The following is a 17,284-nucleotide window of genomic DNA, read 5'->3' as shown; positions in this document are numbered from 1 at the left end:
TCCTAAAGAACAAACAAATCGCAGTGCACGTCTTAAAAGTTTCAGGTCCAGCATACATTTGTCTCACAAAGTTCCCATTACCTTCATAGACTTGAAACATCGCCCCCTACTGCCATAACGAGGGTATAAAATGTTTATGTAAGGGTGTGCCATTTCTATGTGCAGTGTAAATGATGCGGGTGTGGTCCAATAGATCGACAGTAAAAAGGTCGACAGGGACAGAAGGTCAACATGGATGTAGGTCTATGGGGTCAAAAAGTAAAGAAAAAACACTTTGTTTTGTCTTCTAACCCTAATCTTCATCCTAACCCTCCTCTTGGTACCTAAACCTAACTGTTGGGGTAAGAGCCTAACCTTAATCGTCCCTCCTAGTGCCTAACTCCAACTGTAAAAAAAAAATGTTGATCATTTTTTTGTCGACATTTGTGTCAACCATTCCATGTCAACATTTTGTACCTGTTGACCTACATCACGAATACAACCCACTTCACTTGACACAAAAGGATTTGCTCAATTATCTTTCTGATTTGATCAATTCATGTTAAACTAATATTTTCTAGTCATTGCAGCAAAAGAAGTGTGAAAAGCAGAGGCGGAGCGGTTTGGGCTCGGCAATGATGCCTTCACTGTTTATGCTAAATTCACCATTCGGTTAAAGGAGCTTTGGCATAATGTACCTGCCTGTTGTGGCAAGAGCAAGGCGCTGGGCACCGTTTAAACAAATGTTAATACCCTCTCTGCCAGTAGTATAGTATGTGATGATTACCCATTGTATTTACAGTATAACATACAGTGTACTATTTTGTTCTTATGTTTCCAGGCGAGTTGAATGCTCTCTTCTGTAGACACCACTAGATTCCCTAACCTGTGCCCCCAAATATTTACTATAACCTGTGGCCACCAAGTTATCCAGCCAACCGAAAGCGCTCTGATGAGTTGCGTTAGGCCGCTGGCTAAAGATATTACTCTTCGCTACGTTGTGCCGCTGCACTCAGGGACCATCTCCCCAGAGACAATTACTAGGGGTCAACTTGGCACAGCGTTCTGGAGGTCCTGCGCCTAATTTAATTATACCCTTTTGTTGTGCCAGGTGATCTTCCCCGAGCTCTCTCAGGCTGCCCGGATCTGACCAGCAGAGGGCTCCTGCTGGAGTATATCATACGGTGGAAGGCGAGGTGGCAGACCCTCAATAAGCAGACACCCTGGGCATTATTCAAAGCAAAACCTGGAGTGTTGGGTTGGAAGAGAGAGTGAAATAATGTACCCAATTTGGCGGTGCATAGGTAGGGCCGTTTTAGTGGTTTTGCATAAATGGGTGTGTTATCACTGTGTGCAACCAATTGCACGAACACCAGGGGAGGGAGAGCCTGTGACAGTTAAAAACCATGTGCGGTTTGTCGCCGATGGTTTTGCCAACAATGATAAAGGCTCTGCCCACTCACAGTGCCGTCTTCTTTGATTAGCCTGCCGCCTACAGTAGAAATGCCCATTGATGGGTGAAACCATCAATTGTTTCATGTCAGTGATGTAAAGCACCGATGGCACCACCAATGATGACGCCTTTGACGGGCATCCGTACAGCATGGTCAGAACACCCGTAACTCAGACACCCCAAAGAGGTAACATTTTCATCTTTTCGTGACCATTTTAGTTGCATTTTTCAACATTACCCCTTACTGTACTTTGCACGCTAACTGCCAGCATCTGCACGCCCCCCATTCCATCGTCTCTCCCGGCCACCCAAGCGTACACATTTGCGCAACTGTCATACAAATAAACAGAGAATTTGCGCGTTAAAAAGAAATCCGACTTGCAGCTAAAAAAAATTGCACAAATCACATTTACATCTCCCTCTGAATAAGGCCTGGAGTGGCCACAGCTAACACATAAGGGAGATGGACCAGCTGAGCATGAGAGGCAAAAAAAAAAAAAAAGCTAAACATTATCCCAGCCTCCCCACAGCAGCTTTTTTGTATGTACCCCCATGAGACGTGCTACTCCACAACCATTGGATGACTGACGACATGGTCATTAAATACTGTGCTTCCGTTCTATCACGCACGATTTGTCATAGATGCTTTGGAATTTCTTAGAAAATAGCCTTGTGAATGGTCGCCAGTAAATTTGCTCACCCTAAAAAACTAGTTACTGCGTTTGCAGCAAAGAAAATGATTAACTCTAAATTTCAGATTGCATTTACCACGCCGGTTGTTTGGGGCCTGTGTAGGATAATGACGTCCCTCTGTCCCTGGACCTTTTTTTTTTTCTATAGACGACAATCTTTTGTTATATCTAGGATTTACATTAAAAAAATAAAATAAAAAATGTGTTTCACTAAAAACATTTTTATAAGGCTGTCGGCAAAGAATCCATCCTGTCAGCTTCTGATTCTTTAATTACTGTAGATTAAGATAGATTACATTATAGGCATCAATCACTTTTGGATAGCCCTGGCTAATTACCAAGCCTCATATTTGCTGGGAGCCCCCCGTCATTATTTCAGGTTGACTCCCACTCCACCTGCACCGATATCTCGCAGAGGAAAAAGCTATCAGGACACAAAGGAGTTCCTGGCTCTGGGGACAATTGGGATCCGCACTTGCCTGCTCAGAAATAAATACAGATCTCCGTCTGTATGCAGAGTCTGCCTCATGTATACCGCCACATCTCCCCTATACATCCGCTCGTGAAGGTAGCCATCATCTAACAGCGCAGACTTGGGCCCGTATTTAATTCGGAGCGAAAAGGCGAGATCCGAAAAAGTATTGATGATTGCGACTTTTCGCCAGGTGGAAACTTAGCTCCGTATTCAATGCCATCCGCTTTTCGCGTACGTGAAAACGCAATGCAATGTAATAGGCAAAAAAGATTTGCCTCTGAATAGGGGGAGAAAAAAAAAAAGTGCAAAATCGCCATTTTGGGGTGCAAAGGTGGGGAAACCACTCAGCACCCTTGGGACAGCCCCCCAAAGGATAACTAAAACCTAAAAGAAATTTAGGAACACCCCAAAAAAAAAGCACTGAAAAAGGGGGTGAAAAAGTGCAAAGTGGGGGTACAAACTTAAAAACTAGTGAAATAGACTGTTGCGGGGGTCTGCAAGTAGGGGTGAAGTGTTTTTTAGATTGCAGGTGCTTAATCCAGGTGCGTTTGTTTTGTTTTTTAAAACTTTACTTTAGCGACTGTAAACCATGCTTGCACCCACTTTAAAGTACCCCAAATTTTACAGGACTAGTTATTTTCACCTTAAAAAACTGCTTAATGCCATTCTTCACTAACAGCATTAACTAAAAGATGCTAATTAGAAGAAATTGACACAACTTAAGTCAGGCTTGCCTACCCTCCCGATTTGGCCGGGAGCCTCCCGATTTTCGGGTGCCGCTCCCGGCCCCCCGGAAAGGCAGGCAAGCCTCCCGGCAGCCGGCAACCCTCCCGACCACCCCCAAGAATAAACGAAAAAACCCCGCAGCGGGGGGGCCGGTGACGCGATTCGCGTTGAATCGCGTCATCGTGGCCCCGCCCCCTGGTTCACAATGCCAAAAATAATGGCATTGTGAAGAGGGTGCGGGGCTACGATGACGCGGTCACGCAGCTCCGCCCCCGGCTCCGCCCCCAAAAGTGACATCATGGCCGGGCACGTCCCCCGCTGTTAGCTGACAATCAGCTCCCTCCCGGAAGGAGGGAACTGATTGTCGGCAAGTATGACTTAAGTACCCCAAATAGCTTTATTAGGGCTATTTGGGGGCATGTACATTGATCCCCAATGTTGCTGCAACTTTTAGGGGGAGTCAGGCTGATTTCCCCAATTCCGACAGCACTTTTCACCTGGTTTGCGTTCGCCGGGTTGTGTTTTCGCGTCCTTTGGAATTGAATATGGCGAATCGCGGGTACTCGCTCGATAAGTTTCAGCAGCTAAAATCTGCGATGTAGGTTGAAAAGTGCGGGTGCGAAACTAACTGAATATGGGCCTAGGTCTGAAATCAGCCGGATCTCTGCCAACACTCACCTCTAAAACCTCCGGATCATTTATCCTAAGTGCAGATGCCCCATTGATGCCCAGTTAAACCCATCTAGTCGCAAGTGAAGGAGTTGCCTGTAGTTTCCAAATAGGCGATGCAGGCTCCGTTGCATGCACTTTTACTAATAATCTTAAACCCCATCTGTAAAGAGGACTTGGATGCAATCCAGAACCGGCCCTCTGTGCTGCAAACAGTTGAAAAGTTTACCAGAGATTGGTGGGTGATGCAAGGGGTCTCAGTATAAAGCACTGTTAACCCCTTCTTACAGCCTTTGCTGTAAGATCACTGCTTCTCCATATTCACCGAGAGGTACACAGGGGAAATATCACTGATTTACCTACTGGAACCGCTTTCTGTTTAGAGGGCTTACACAGGATATTTCTGGCTGGTTCAAATTTGATAATTAACAGCGCTATCGCCTTTGGTATCATTGCAAAAAGCAGTGCTACAGAATGTGTTTTAACGCAGGGAAAAGGGAAAAAAAAACCAAGAGAGAATTCCACCCACAAACACAGCTGTCTTACTTGACCCTTTTCACTTTGGAAAGACCAATTATGATACACAGGGCCTGTTGTCACTGGCTTTAAAGGGGCCTATCCATTAGCAGATAAATTGAACGACTGAACGATATATCGTTCAGTCGTTCAATTTATCTGCTATGGATATAGGCCCTGAACGATGATAGATGCGCACTCCCGCGGCCGATAAATTTAATCTTTCATCTCTCCAACATGTTGGTCAATTATCGCATATCGCTACCAGATATTAGAAATATCTGGCAGTTTATATGCGGTGAACGACGAAATATATTAGCAGCAGCTGCAGAGAAAAGAATCCGATGTCATGCGATATCGTTCATCATTCGTCTTTTACCAAAATCTGTCATGTACATGACAGATATCTTTCAGCACAGACACCGGAGTTTTCAATAGATATATTTTGTCTTTCATCTTTCAGAAAAACATCTGCTAATGGATAGGCCCAAGCAAACTATTATTGGTCAGCCAGTTAAATACCTGCCACAATTTTGACGAATTGAGAGGTACATTTTATAGTAAACTTAAACTAAAGCAAAAACAAATTGTCATGCATCACCGCTGTGACAGACTTTGCACAACACAGAACAAGAATGTGGGGGCACGCCTTAGGCACTAAATACGAAAATCAGTAGTATTTGTATATCAGACTCTGTAATACCCCTTTTACACCAGAGCTAAAACCTGGGATTTTGCTGGGTCTACCCGGGTCGCAGCTCAGTGTAAAAGGGTCCCTGAAAAATAACCCGGGTCAAGTGACCTGGCAATCCAACCCAGATAGCTACCAGGGTCAGACCCAGGATGGACCTGGGTAATGGTGCAGTGTAAACGGTGCAACTTGGGTTATCCTTCCTGGGTCATGCCTAAACTGAGCTGATTGGTGGTTGTAGAGCAGTCACCTCCCACTTTTTATGACCTCACAAGTTTAGCAGGGCAGACCCAGGTTCGGTGTGAACAGGGCTGACCTGAGAATAACCCAGATCGATGGTGCTGTGTTAACGGTGTCTGACCTGGGTTGGAACCATGTCTCAAAACCCAGGTCGGACCCGGGTTTTTGATGGAAAAGAGGTATTATATTGCTATGTAACATCTGAAATAAATATGAGGCTCTTATAAAACTATGAACACCCATCTACAGCAACAAGGTAACCTCCTTTAGATGTGTATCTATATTCTATTTATATAGCGCTTTTCTCCAGCTGGTCAGTCGCTTTATAAGCATCAAAAGCATAGCACAGAATTTTTTGTATTACAGCAAGAAGAAAACAAACTGAAGAACAATTGTCTGCGTGGCTTTAACTGCAAACGATCTTGTGCCCAATTTTGGATTACCGCAGATATGCTCGCTGCCGATACCTGCAGTATACAATTAAAAGGAAAAATGCATGTGGTGTTTTCTGACTCTGCGGCTCCCGGTCATCTCCCCTCCATGTTTGCATTGCGGAGAGTGCTGCTGGGAGATGTAGTTCTCCTTGTTGCTGCCTCTGGGGGGGCTCACACCAGGGGGGGGTTACACAGACACACACATACACAACATACTTATACCCACCGCTACTGCAGAAGACAAGATCCTGACGCTGGAGGAAGAAAACAGTACTGCGGAAGGTGAGTAATTACTGACTAATTAAGTTAATCGGAAACCTCCAATTGCTAAATTAGTCATTAGTGGGAGTGCTGCAGGGGTCCCAGAGCAGTTACCGACCGTTTTTTTTTTTCTAAAAAAAAATACGGATTTCAGAATTTTAGATAAAATTGTTCGCGCTCTGGGGCTGCAAGGATAAGAAAAGTCCTTCCGCTCAAAAAATGCCCACACCATAGATCATATTTTTTTTTTGTAAAATATGTCCTAATCGTAAGTCTCCCCTCACGATTACGATGCTGACGTGTGTCCCCGCTGGTCGTACATCGCATCTTCAGATCTTGGCTGCTGCAGGCAAGATCTGAATATCTCAGACACGATGCACTGGAATAGTATTGGATGCACGATAGGTCGTTGGTCAATTTACATAGTTTTAACACCAAATCGTGCCCACGACTGCCGGGGGAGAATTCGGACACAATATCGCATCGTTACAAGATCGCCTAGTGTGTGGGCACCATTAGCCTACAGGTTATAGATAATGATGGTATGACTGTAATAAAAACAGCTATGAAATATGAATAGATGGGTGGGGTCCTGGGCCACAGTGAGGTAAAGCTCATCTTTTAATTATCCTATGAAGGGTGATGATCTATAATATGTTCTAGACACTGCAATGTGATGACCTCTGCCGGCCATGTTATCAGTGTGGGCAGCATGCTGGGTCTGCTTTTCCCACTTCTTTTCCTGTGGTATAAACTGGACTCTGGAGGAAAAGCGGCAGCAGAGGAGGCTGGGTGTGTAGCTATCATGCGGTAATCACACCGTGGTGGATGTGTGTGGTGCACTAGCCCCGGGCCAGACCCCCTCCCTGGCCGGCCCTCCAGTCCCTTCCATTGGAGGCTGCTTATAGCACATCCCCTTCCTGCCTCCTATTATCATCACATGAAGGGGACAATCCCTGCTCAGCCTCCCTGCCAGCATCACACACATCCCGGGGGAAGATGTCAGCCGGCCCGGCCAGGTCCCCTTCCCTGCAGCAGGGCCAGAGGATGAGGAAGGACGAGTCATTCCTGGGCAAGCTCGGGGGAACCCTGGTCAGGAAGAAGAAAGCCAGAGAAGGTGAGGAGTGTGGGGGCTGCAGTGCTACCCCATGTAGTGTGTCTGGGGAAGGCAGGGATGGGCTATGGGGCAGGTTGCATTATGCTGAGGGCAGGTAGGATACGGTTAAGGGGCACGTGGGGTTAAGGGGCAGATTGCATTGTGCTGAGGGCAGGTAGGATTAAGGGGCTGATTGCATTGTGCTGAGGGCAGGTAGGATTAAGGGGCTGATTGCATTGTGCTGAGGGCAGGTAGGATTGAGGGGCTGATTGCATTGTGCTGAGGGCAGGTAGGATTGAGGGGCTGATTGCATTGTGCTGAGGGCAGGTAGGATTAAGGGGCTGATTGCATTGTGCTGAGGGCAGGTAGGGTTAAGGGGCAGATTGCATTGTGCTGAGGGCAGGTAGGGTTAAGGGGCAGATTGCATTGTGCTGAGGGCAGGTAGGGTTAAGGGGCAGATTGCATTGTGCTGAGGGCAGGTAGGGTTAAGGGGCAGATTGCATTGTGCTGAGGGCAGGTAGGGTTAAGGGGCAGATTGCATTGTGCTGAGGGCAGGTAGGGTTAAGGGGCAGATTGCATTGTGCTGAGGGCAGGTAGGGTTAAGGGGCAGATTGCATTGTGCTGAGGGCAGGTAGGGTTAAGGGGCAGATTGCATTGTGCTGAGGGCAGGTATGGTAGGGTTAAGGGGCAGATTGCATTGTGCTGAGGGATGGTAGGGTTAAGGGGCAGATTGCATTGTGCTGAGGGCAGGTATGGTAGGGTTAAGGGGCAGATTGCATTGTGCTGAGGGCAGGTATGGTAGGGTTAAGGGGCAGATTGCATTGTGCTGAGGGCAGGTAGGGTTAAGGGGCAGATTGCATTGTGCTGAGGGCAGGTAGGGTTAAGGGGCAGATTGCATTGTGCTGAGGGCAGGTAGGGTTAAGGGGCAGATTGCATTGTGCTGAGGGCAGGTAGGGTTAAGGGGCAGATTGCATTGTGCTGAGGGCAGGTAGGGTTAAGGGGCAGATTGCATTGTGCTGAGGGCAGGTAGGGTTAAGGGGCAGATTGCATTGTGCTGAGGGCAGGTAGGGTTAAGGGGCAGATTGCATTGTGCTGAGGGCAGGTAGGGTTAAGGGGCAGATTGCATTGTGCTGAGGGCAGGTAGGGTTAAGGGGCAGATTGCATTGTGCTGAGGGCAGGTAGGGTTAAGGGGCAGATTGCATTGTGCTGAGGGCAGGTAGGGTTAAGGGGCAGATTGCATTGTGCTGAGGGCAGGTAGGGTTAAGGGGCAGATTGCATTGTGCTGAGGGCAGGTAGGGTTAAGGGGCAGATTGCATTGTGCTGAGGGCAGGTAGGGTTAAGGGGCAGATTGCATTGTGCTGAGGGCAGGTAGGGTTAAGGGGCAGATTGCATTGTGCTGAGGGCAGGTAGGGTTAAGGGGCAGATTGCATTGTGCTGAGGGCAGGTAGGGTTAAGGGGCAGATTGCATTGTGCTGAGGGCAGGTAGGGTTAAGGGGCAGATTGCATTGTGCTGAGGGCAGGTAGGGTTAAGGGGCAGATTGCATTGTGCTGAGGGCAGGTAGGGTTAAGGGGCAGATTGCATTGTGCTGAGGGCAGGTAGGGTTAAGGGGCAGATTGCATTGTGCTGAGGGCAGGTAGGGTTAAGGGGCAGATTGCATTGTGCTGAGGGCAGGTAGGGTAGGGTTAAGGGGCAGATTGCATTGTGCTGAGGGCAGGTAGGGTAGGGTTAAGGGGCAGATTGCATTGTGCTGAGGGCAGGTAGGGTAGGGTTAAGGGGCAGATTGCATTGTGCTGAGGGCAGGTAGGGTAGGGTTAAGGGGCAGATTGCATTGTGCTGAGGGCAGGTAGGGTAGGGTTAAGGGGCAGATTGCATTGTGCTGAGGGCAGGTAGGGTAGGGTTAAGGGGCAGATTGCATTGTGCTGAGGGCAGGTAGGGTAGGGTTAAGGGGCAGATTGCATTGTGCTGAGGGCAGGTAGGGTAGGGTTAAGGGGCAGATTGCATTGTGCTGAGGGCAGGTAGGGTAGGGTTAAGGGGCAGATTGCATTGTGCTGAGGGCAGGTAGGGTAGGGTTAAGGGGCAGATTGCATTGTGCTGAGGGCAGGTAGGGTAGGGTTAAGGGGCAGATTGCATTGTGCTGAGGGCAGGTAGGGTAGGGTTAAGGGGCAGATTGCATTGTGCTGAGGGCAGGTAGGGTAGGGTTAAGGGGCAGATTGCATTGTGCTGAGGGCAGGTAGGGTAGGGTTAAGGGGCAGATTGCATTGTGCTGAGGGCAGGTAGGGTAGGGTTAAGGGGCAGATTGCATTGTGCTGAGGGCAGGTAGGGTAGGGTTAAGGGGCAGATTGCATTGTGCTGAGGGCAGGTAGGGTAGGGTTAAGGGGCAGATTGCATTGTGCTGAGGGCAGGTAGGGTAGGGTTAAGGGGCAGATTGCATTGTGCTGAGGGCAGGTAGGGTAGGGTTAAGGGGCAGATTGCATTGTGCTGAGGGCAGGTAGGGTAGGGTTAAGGGGCAGATTGCATTGTGCTGAGGGCAGGTAGGGTAGGGTTAAGGGGCAGATTGCATTGTGCTGGGGGCAGGTAGGGTTGGGTTAAGGGGCAGATTGCATTGTGCTGGGGGCAGGTAGGGTTGGGTTAAGGGGCAGATTGCATTGTGCTGAGGGCAGGTAGGGTAGGGTTAAGGGGCAGATTGCATTGTGCTGAGGGCAGGTAGGGTTAAGGGGCAGATTGCATTGTGCTGAGGGCAGGTAGGAATGGGTTGGGGGCAAACTGCATTATATCTGAGGGCAGATTTGTCAGTGCTGAAGGCATAGAAAGGGTTAATGAGGCATGTTTTTGGATTGAAATGGTAGATTAGGCTAAAGTCACAAACCACTGAGGGCAGCAATTATAGGGTTAAGGGCACATAGTGATGGGTCAGCAGGTTACCACTAGTGCTGTGATTTGTAGCTGTTCCATGGCACGGTACATGCCTGAGGTCTGCTGCTACCGTATGTGGTATAGTTAATATATGTAAATGCATGTACTAGGAATATATTGGAAAACGACAAGCTAGGATCCATCCTGCTGAGATCTGCCCCTGTAATTGTAGCACAAATGAACATGTCTGATCTGGCAGCTGTAGCTGAGGTGTTTAAGCCTAAGGTCACACTACTGTAGAGTTATTTGTCACTGATCAGGATAATTCTGATTATACAGTGCTCCCTTCTGACCCTGCCGACACTAATTACCCGGTGTAATGTCTGCAAAATGTAAAATATTGTATTTCAATTATATATCAACTAATTTTGTTACAATGATGGTGGTACAAAAAGAGGGCACTGTTGCTATAAGTATATATAATGGAGATCTCTGCGTACACTGCTTGGAAACTGGCACGACACAAAAAGTACCCTGACTCATGAGAGTACCAATATTTAATTTATGTCATGATGCCTCCCTTTTAAAATGGGATTTTCATCTTCAGGTTACTTTATTGGCTTTAGATGCTCTGCCTACATACATTGCTTCTGAGTTGGCTTTCTTTTGTATTTGTAGCCATGATTATATATCATCAGAGTTGTTTATTGTTATTCCCCAGGCACATGTCACAAGACCAACCTAAACGTAAAGATCTCAACAGATCTGACATTATGTCCCCTCGGGTGATGAAAATAAACATGACTTCTGTATATGCATGGCTGAAAAGCACAGACGCAGCAATGTTTTCAGCAAAGGTTGCAGAAGTGTAATGCCCCTTGATGCGCGAGTGAGCCCATCTCCCGCCCTGCGTGCCACCTTTTAATGTGTGTGTGCGCTATAGCTACTGTAACCGTAACTGTGCAGAGGCAGCGATGTGACCGTCCTTCCGCACAAGATTGTCGTCATACGGCATGTGCTGGGTCACCTCCTTGATGTGGACACCCCGCTACACGCCAGTGTGTGAAAGCTTGACCGATAGTTTTCACACAGCTATAATAACTATTACTAAACAAGCCTTATTCATCATTAATTCCTTTTGCCTTTATTGATCTGGCGCCACAAGGGGTCCGCAGGGACTTACACAGTACATAAACAGAAACCATAAGGACAAGCAAGAAAAATGAGACTTGAGCTGGGTACACACTGTACGACCCGACGATGCGATGTTACCATACATTGCCACAGCTCCGTAACAGGGCTTAAGTGCGTCCTGTGCACTGCCGCCCCCTCCCCCTGAGCGCATGCTGACATAAGGCTGTGCCCCACGGGGGGTGGGTGCGCAGAGACGTATGACCGGATCACCGCAGCACTAGCTGGAGCATCCCCGGGGCCGACCTGCTGTACAGGCTGCAGAGTGCCTGGCCGGAGCGTCTGAAGGATGCTTCGGCTGGAACTGCAGCACAGATACTGGCTGCACAGGGATGCAGTCGGGATGCCGACTGTCTAAATGCCCACTGTCGGCATCCCGACTGTTTAATCCCGGCAAGTGTCTAATGACCGGCGTCGAAATCCCGACGCCTGTCATTAGACCTACGCCGGGAGCCCAACACCCGGCTTACCGATCGAATGTAAGCCGGGGCGCGGACAGCCACAGGGGGGAGGAGGGTTAGGTTAGGGGCTCCAGGCGGGACTTAAGGTTAGGCTAGGGGAAGGGGGAGTTAGGGTTAGGCACCCCCCCAGGAGACTTGGCGTTAGGCTGCGGGGAAGGGGGGGTTAGGTTTAGGCACTTAGAGGGGGGTTAGGGTGTGTGGCCGGCGGTAAATCATACTGATCCCGGCTGCACACCCTGCTAGCCAAATTTAGGGGCCAAGGGACTCTCCGCTCTGTGTGACGACACCAACCTCCCTATGGCCCTGCATCGCAGTATGCACTACATGATCCGGTGTACGATGGTGCGATGTATGTCTCATGCGACGGCTGTGGAATCGTGTCATCTGATATGAAGCATATATACTATACCATGTGCACAATACATCATTCCGATCCACGTAGGAACGATATATTGGACAAAAGGTTTTTAAACATTACTGTAGCAGCAACGGCCATAGATCCTGGTACAGAGATGTACGTTTGAAAAATGACAGTTAGGAGCTGATTGGCTGGCACCTTACCACTTTTCACTCTGTCTCCTAACACTGCTTAGTAAATAGACCCCTAAATAATGATAAAGAAGTGACTCTGAGAGTCCGATTGAAGTTTTGTAGCACCTAATTAGTCGCTATGGCAACACCTCCTGTTTTCCTTTTTTAGAAGTTTTAGAACCAAAGGAGATTACATTTATAAAATGTAAGGGCTTGGAGAGAGCTAAGAGCTTGTTAATTGTGACCGGATATGTAAAGACAGATTTGGTAAGGGTTATATATTTCTTCCTGTGAATGTCTATATGTGTTCATAACATATATAATGGTAGGAGACTGCTAGTACTTATCTGCAATCCTACTTGAGTCCAGAGAGCCCTTGGAAATGTGATCATTGCACAAACTCCGCAGAGCATCCACTAATCTACATTCCTTTGTATTCACCCTTCCTGCCTGGATGTGTCATTTTTATCCCCTTCTAGTACCCTGCGCTCCGGAAGGGCCTGACCCAAGACAGTTATTTCTCTTATATTCTCGTTGTTAGCCCTGTACAGAAGCGTTCTGTTCTGTGTTCTAGGCAGACACATGAGAGATGTCACATTGGTGTGGATCAGGAATGGATGTACCTTTTTGGAATGCCTGAACCTAGATAATTAGATGACACCAGACATGGCTCTTCTATCAATCACCGCATGGTCTTGGTTATTACAGTCAAAACCAGATAAATATCTCTGATTAAATGGGTCATGAGAAGCTAATAAATGCCCGGAACAAGCACAGGAATCCAGCAATGCCTGAGATAATTGTATGTCTTACAGCGCAATATAACATATTATTTTACTTATCTGCGGTGTGTTATGTAGTACGCGCCTCTTTGCAGCTACTTACACGTTGCGCTCGATCTCTGACCTTGGAGAAGTTACAAGGGGGGTGACAACAGACTATACACGGGAACAACTATTGTCTGCCAAAAAACTCACAGTGGAATATCAAGCAGGCCACAATGTACAAGAGGATATTCTTTATTTATTAATATAATGGTAGAGATAAGCAGTTTGGTTTTGGTTTGAATCTTCCCGCTAATCTCTGATCTAAGAACGAGGCAGATTCTGTCTGTGAAAGACGCCATTTTGCCTTGTCCCGAGAGCCAAACTGGACGGGAAGATCTGAGCCATAACCGAACCGCTCCTCTCTTATTTATGGGTCTATTTAGTAATAAGGGGTCTAGTTACTAAGCAGTGTTAGGAGACAGAGTGAAAAGTGATAAGGTGCCAGCCAATCAACTCCCAACTGCCATCTCACAGTCTGTGTTTGAAAAATGACAGTTGGGAGCTGATTGGCTGGCACTGTATCACTTTCTTATCACTTTTCACTCTGTCTCCTAACACTGCTTAGTAACTAGACCCCTAAGTGATGGTAGGGCTGGGTTATCGTTTCCACTATTTACTCATATAATATCGCAGAGCAGGCGAGTGATACTCCACTCCTGGCTATTATGGCTGGCAGAGGTAAGGGTCTTGCTCCTGCTTCTCTTCCCAGTACCGGAAGCCTCTGAGATTGCATGACCTGGCTGCCTTTGAACGGTTTACAGTTTAATTTTTTACAAAAATAAATAAATGAGAAAAATATTTTAAATTTGATATCAAATTGTGTAATAATAAGGATTTTTTTTTTAAATTCTGGTCACAGGATGGAGGTAGCTATAAGAGAATTGCAGTGAAGCATTTAATGTCGCAATCCATCTTGAATAGGCTGTGTCAAGGGAGAGTCTTAAGAGACCAGGCTAAAGGTACACTACAGCTCATTAGGTTCAATACACCACCCAAATCGTCGTCTTTTCTGAAAATAATGAATGAAAGAAGCTAGTTTGTCATGAATAAAAGAAAAAAAAAAATACATAAAAAATAAAATATATAATTTTTTTTTTTTATTGTAGATATGTTTTGTGCTTGTACACATTCTTTATAAATTGAGTTTTGATTTCCTTACATTTTTCTCTCTAATCAAAGCATCCACCCTTTGCAGCGATCACAGCAGTGCAAATGTTATAGGCAGCACAGACGGTGTAATGGTTAGCGTTACTGCCTCACAGCAATGAGGTCATGGGTTCAATTCCCACCATGGCCCTAACTGTGGAGTTTGTATATTCTCCCTGTGCTTGCGTGGGTTTCCTCCGGGTACTCCGGTTTCCTCCCACACTCCAAAAATATATTGGTAGGTTAATTGGCTCCCCTCAAAATTGACCATAAGTGTGTATGTGTGTGAGCATGTGTTAGGGAATATAGATTGTAAGCTCCACTGGGGCAGGGACAGATGTGAATGGCCAAATATTCTCTCTGTAAAGCGCTGCGGAATATGTGTGCGCTATATAAATAACTGGTAATAAATAAAATAAATAAATGGGGCATTTTGTCGGTCAACTTGTGTACGTTTCAGGTCAGATTGCAGCCCACTTGCTTTGTAGGTAGCAACGCCCAAAGATGATTTTTGGTTCGTTACTTACACATCTCAAACGCACGTGTCCAAATCATCTCTTTGGGGTGGCCAAATCATGTTCTTCAGCACCTGTTATCGTTTTAACTGAACATATATTTTGCAAAGATTGGAGATATATTTTGGGTCGTTATCTTGCAGTAGTGTGAAGCCACGACCAATAAGGCCGATGCTGGAAGGGATGGCGTGGTGCACCAGGATGTTGTGGTACCGTTTGGAGTCCATGATTCCTTCGCTTTTTTACTAAGTCGCCAACACCTCCGAAACATCCCCAGGCTATAATGGAACCTCCTCCATGCTTGTGGGCTGAATGCAAGCAGGAAGCATGCGCTCACCTGTCGCACGACGAACGAACTTTTGCCTCTTGGACTCAAACACCTCAAACTTCGACTTGTCTTTGAAAAGAACCTTCTGCTGACTAGTGGTCCAGCTCCTGTGCTTTTTTTTTTTTTTTACCCACAATAACCTCTTCTTTTCATTTATGGGCCTAAGCAATGGTTTTCGGGCTGTAACACATCCCTTCAAGCCACCGGCTACAAGGCGGCGCTTGATGGTCCCGATTGACACATTTCTCTTCCTCGTTTCCATCAGGGCAGCGCAGATTTCACAAGCTGTTTGGAACGTGTCCTGTTTGAAACACACTCTGATAAATTCATCCTGCTGTTGGGGTCACTCGAGGTTGTCTAGGTCCTGGGCGATCACGTACACTGTTGTTTTATCTCTTGAGGGAGCAGTGCATGACACCAAGAGAAACCTTCTCCAGGCGAGCAATTTCACGCAAACTATGCATTTCTCAAAACGACAATAGCAGATCATTTTTCGATGGATAACGCCGCCTACCTGGGAGCCATTTACGAGACCACTTTACACGTTTTCACAAGTGTTCACAGTATTACAATGCAAGGCGAACACCAGAATTCTTCCACTGTGTATGGGTTGGCGAATCTGTTTCAAAACTGCATTGGGCATACATCTGATATCACTACGAGCACCTCGTGACCTTGCGGGTGTAATTTGTTTATTTTCAGGGATCATGCATTATCCAGCTATCCGCATACCTCCCAACTTCTTTAGCTCAGGATTAGGGACCCTTTGCGTACGGTGCAGTCGCTAGCCCAAAATTAGGGGGTGTGGTCTCACGGTTAGGGGTGTGGCTTTGTGGGGAATGCCACACCCATGAGTCACAGCAGATGGCCTATTTTCTGTGCAAAACACTCACATAAAGTTCATCCTTTACATAGAAATGGACAAATCTGGGGGTGTATTGAAATGAATGATCTGTAGTGTATCTCAGGCAATTACAAAAACTCCAGTAAAGCTGTATAACTTTGCACCTTGATGAAATCGTGTGGACACAGCATTGTTAGGTTGGTGTGTCCTGGCCTCAAGTAAACAGCAGTGTATAAGTAGCTATAGTATGGTAAGCCTATCTGTATATAAAGGGATAGTATGGTAAGTCTATGTGTATATATAAAGGGATAGTATGGTAAGCCTATGTATATAAAAGGATAGTATGGTAAGTCTATGTGTATATATAAAGGGATAGTATGGTAAGCCTATGTATATAAAAGGATAGTATGGTAAGTCTATGTGTATATATAAAGGGATAGTATGGTAAGCCTATGTGTATATATAAAGGGATAGTATGGTAAGCCTATGTGTATATATAAAGGGATAGTATGGTAAGCCTATGTATATATAAAGGGATAGTATGGTAAGCCTATGTATATAAAGGGATAGTATGGTAAGCCTATGTATATATAAAGGGATAGTATGGTAAGCCTATGTATATATAAAGGGATAGTATGGTAAGCCTATGTATATATAAAGGGATAGTATGGTAAGCCTATGTATATATAAAGGGATAGTATGGTAAGCCTATGTATATATAAAGGGATAGTATGGTAAGCCTGTGTATATAAAGGGATAGTATGGTAAGCCTATGTATATAAAGGGAATAGTATGGTAAGCCTGTATATATAAAGGGATAGTATGGTAAGCCTGTGTAGAAGTAAAGCTAGGTGCTACTTGCAGTAATCAGGAAAATTAAATGGTTTTATGCATCTTTAGCTTCATTTGCGCCTAACTCTCATTGAGAGGAATTTGTGTTTGTTTGAAACAAATTTTGTTTCCCTTTTCATAAACATTTGGACATAGGGGGCGGTATGTCCAAATGTTTTGTTTTTATAGTCTGACAGAGTGAAAATTTATATCTGTTTAACCACCTCCGATCCGGTGTGTACAAAATTAGTATATAACTTGCCAGATTTATAATACTGTAGTATTATTTATTTATTTTTTGGGGGGAGGTGTCATGTACTAAGGTAAAATACACACAAGGTGCGTTGTTTAAGTATGTGTAAATTCTGCATTGTCTCCTTCCATTTTCACAGCCAGATTATTGCCTCTTTGTAACCCAAGTTATTGACGTATAGACTGGGAATAACGCCCTGATAGGCACAGGACCCTGCTGCTGGAGTGCGTGTGACACTCGGATAGCTTTATTACCTCGTGGTCAGGGAGCA

The 17,284-nt window shown here is 46.1% G+C and overlaps 1 protein-coding gene across 1 annotated transcript in view; it reads left to right on the top strand.

Moving 5' to 3' along the window:
• Positions 1–6,928: 6,928 nt before the first annotated feature.
• Positions 6,929–17,284, top strand: part of PARVB (parvin beta) — a 52,495-nt gene continuing 42,139 nt past the window's right edge. The window contains exon 1 of the mRNA XM_088478310.1: positions 6,929–7,253. Coding sequence (XP_088334436.1) covers positions 7,136–7,253 — 118 coding nt within the window. The 5' untranslated portion in view covers positions 6,929–7,135. The remainder of the gene's footprint in view (positions 7,254–17,284) is intronic.

The sequence above is a fragment of the Taudactylus pleione genome, unplaced genomic scaffold (assembly GCF_031769625.1).
Source record: "Taudactylus pleione unplaced genomic scaffold, aTauple2 ptg000212l, whole genome shotgun sequence".
Lineage (NCBI taxonomy): Eukaryota > Metazoa > Chordata > Amphibia > Anura > Myobatrachidae > Taudactylus > Taudactylus pleione.
The sequence above is the reverse complement of the archived record's forward strand: the minus strand, read 5'-3'. Positions and strand labels throughout refer to the sequence as shown.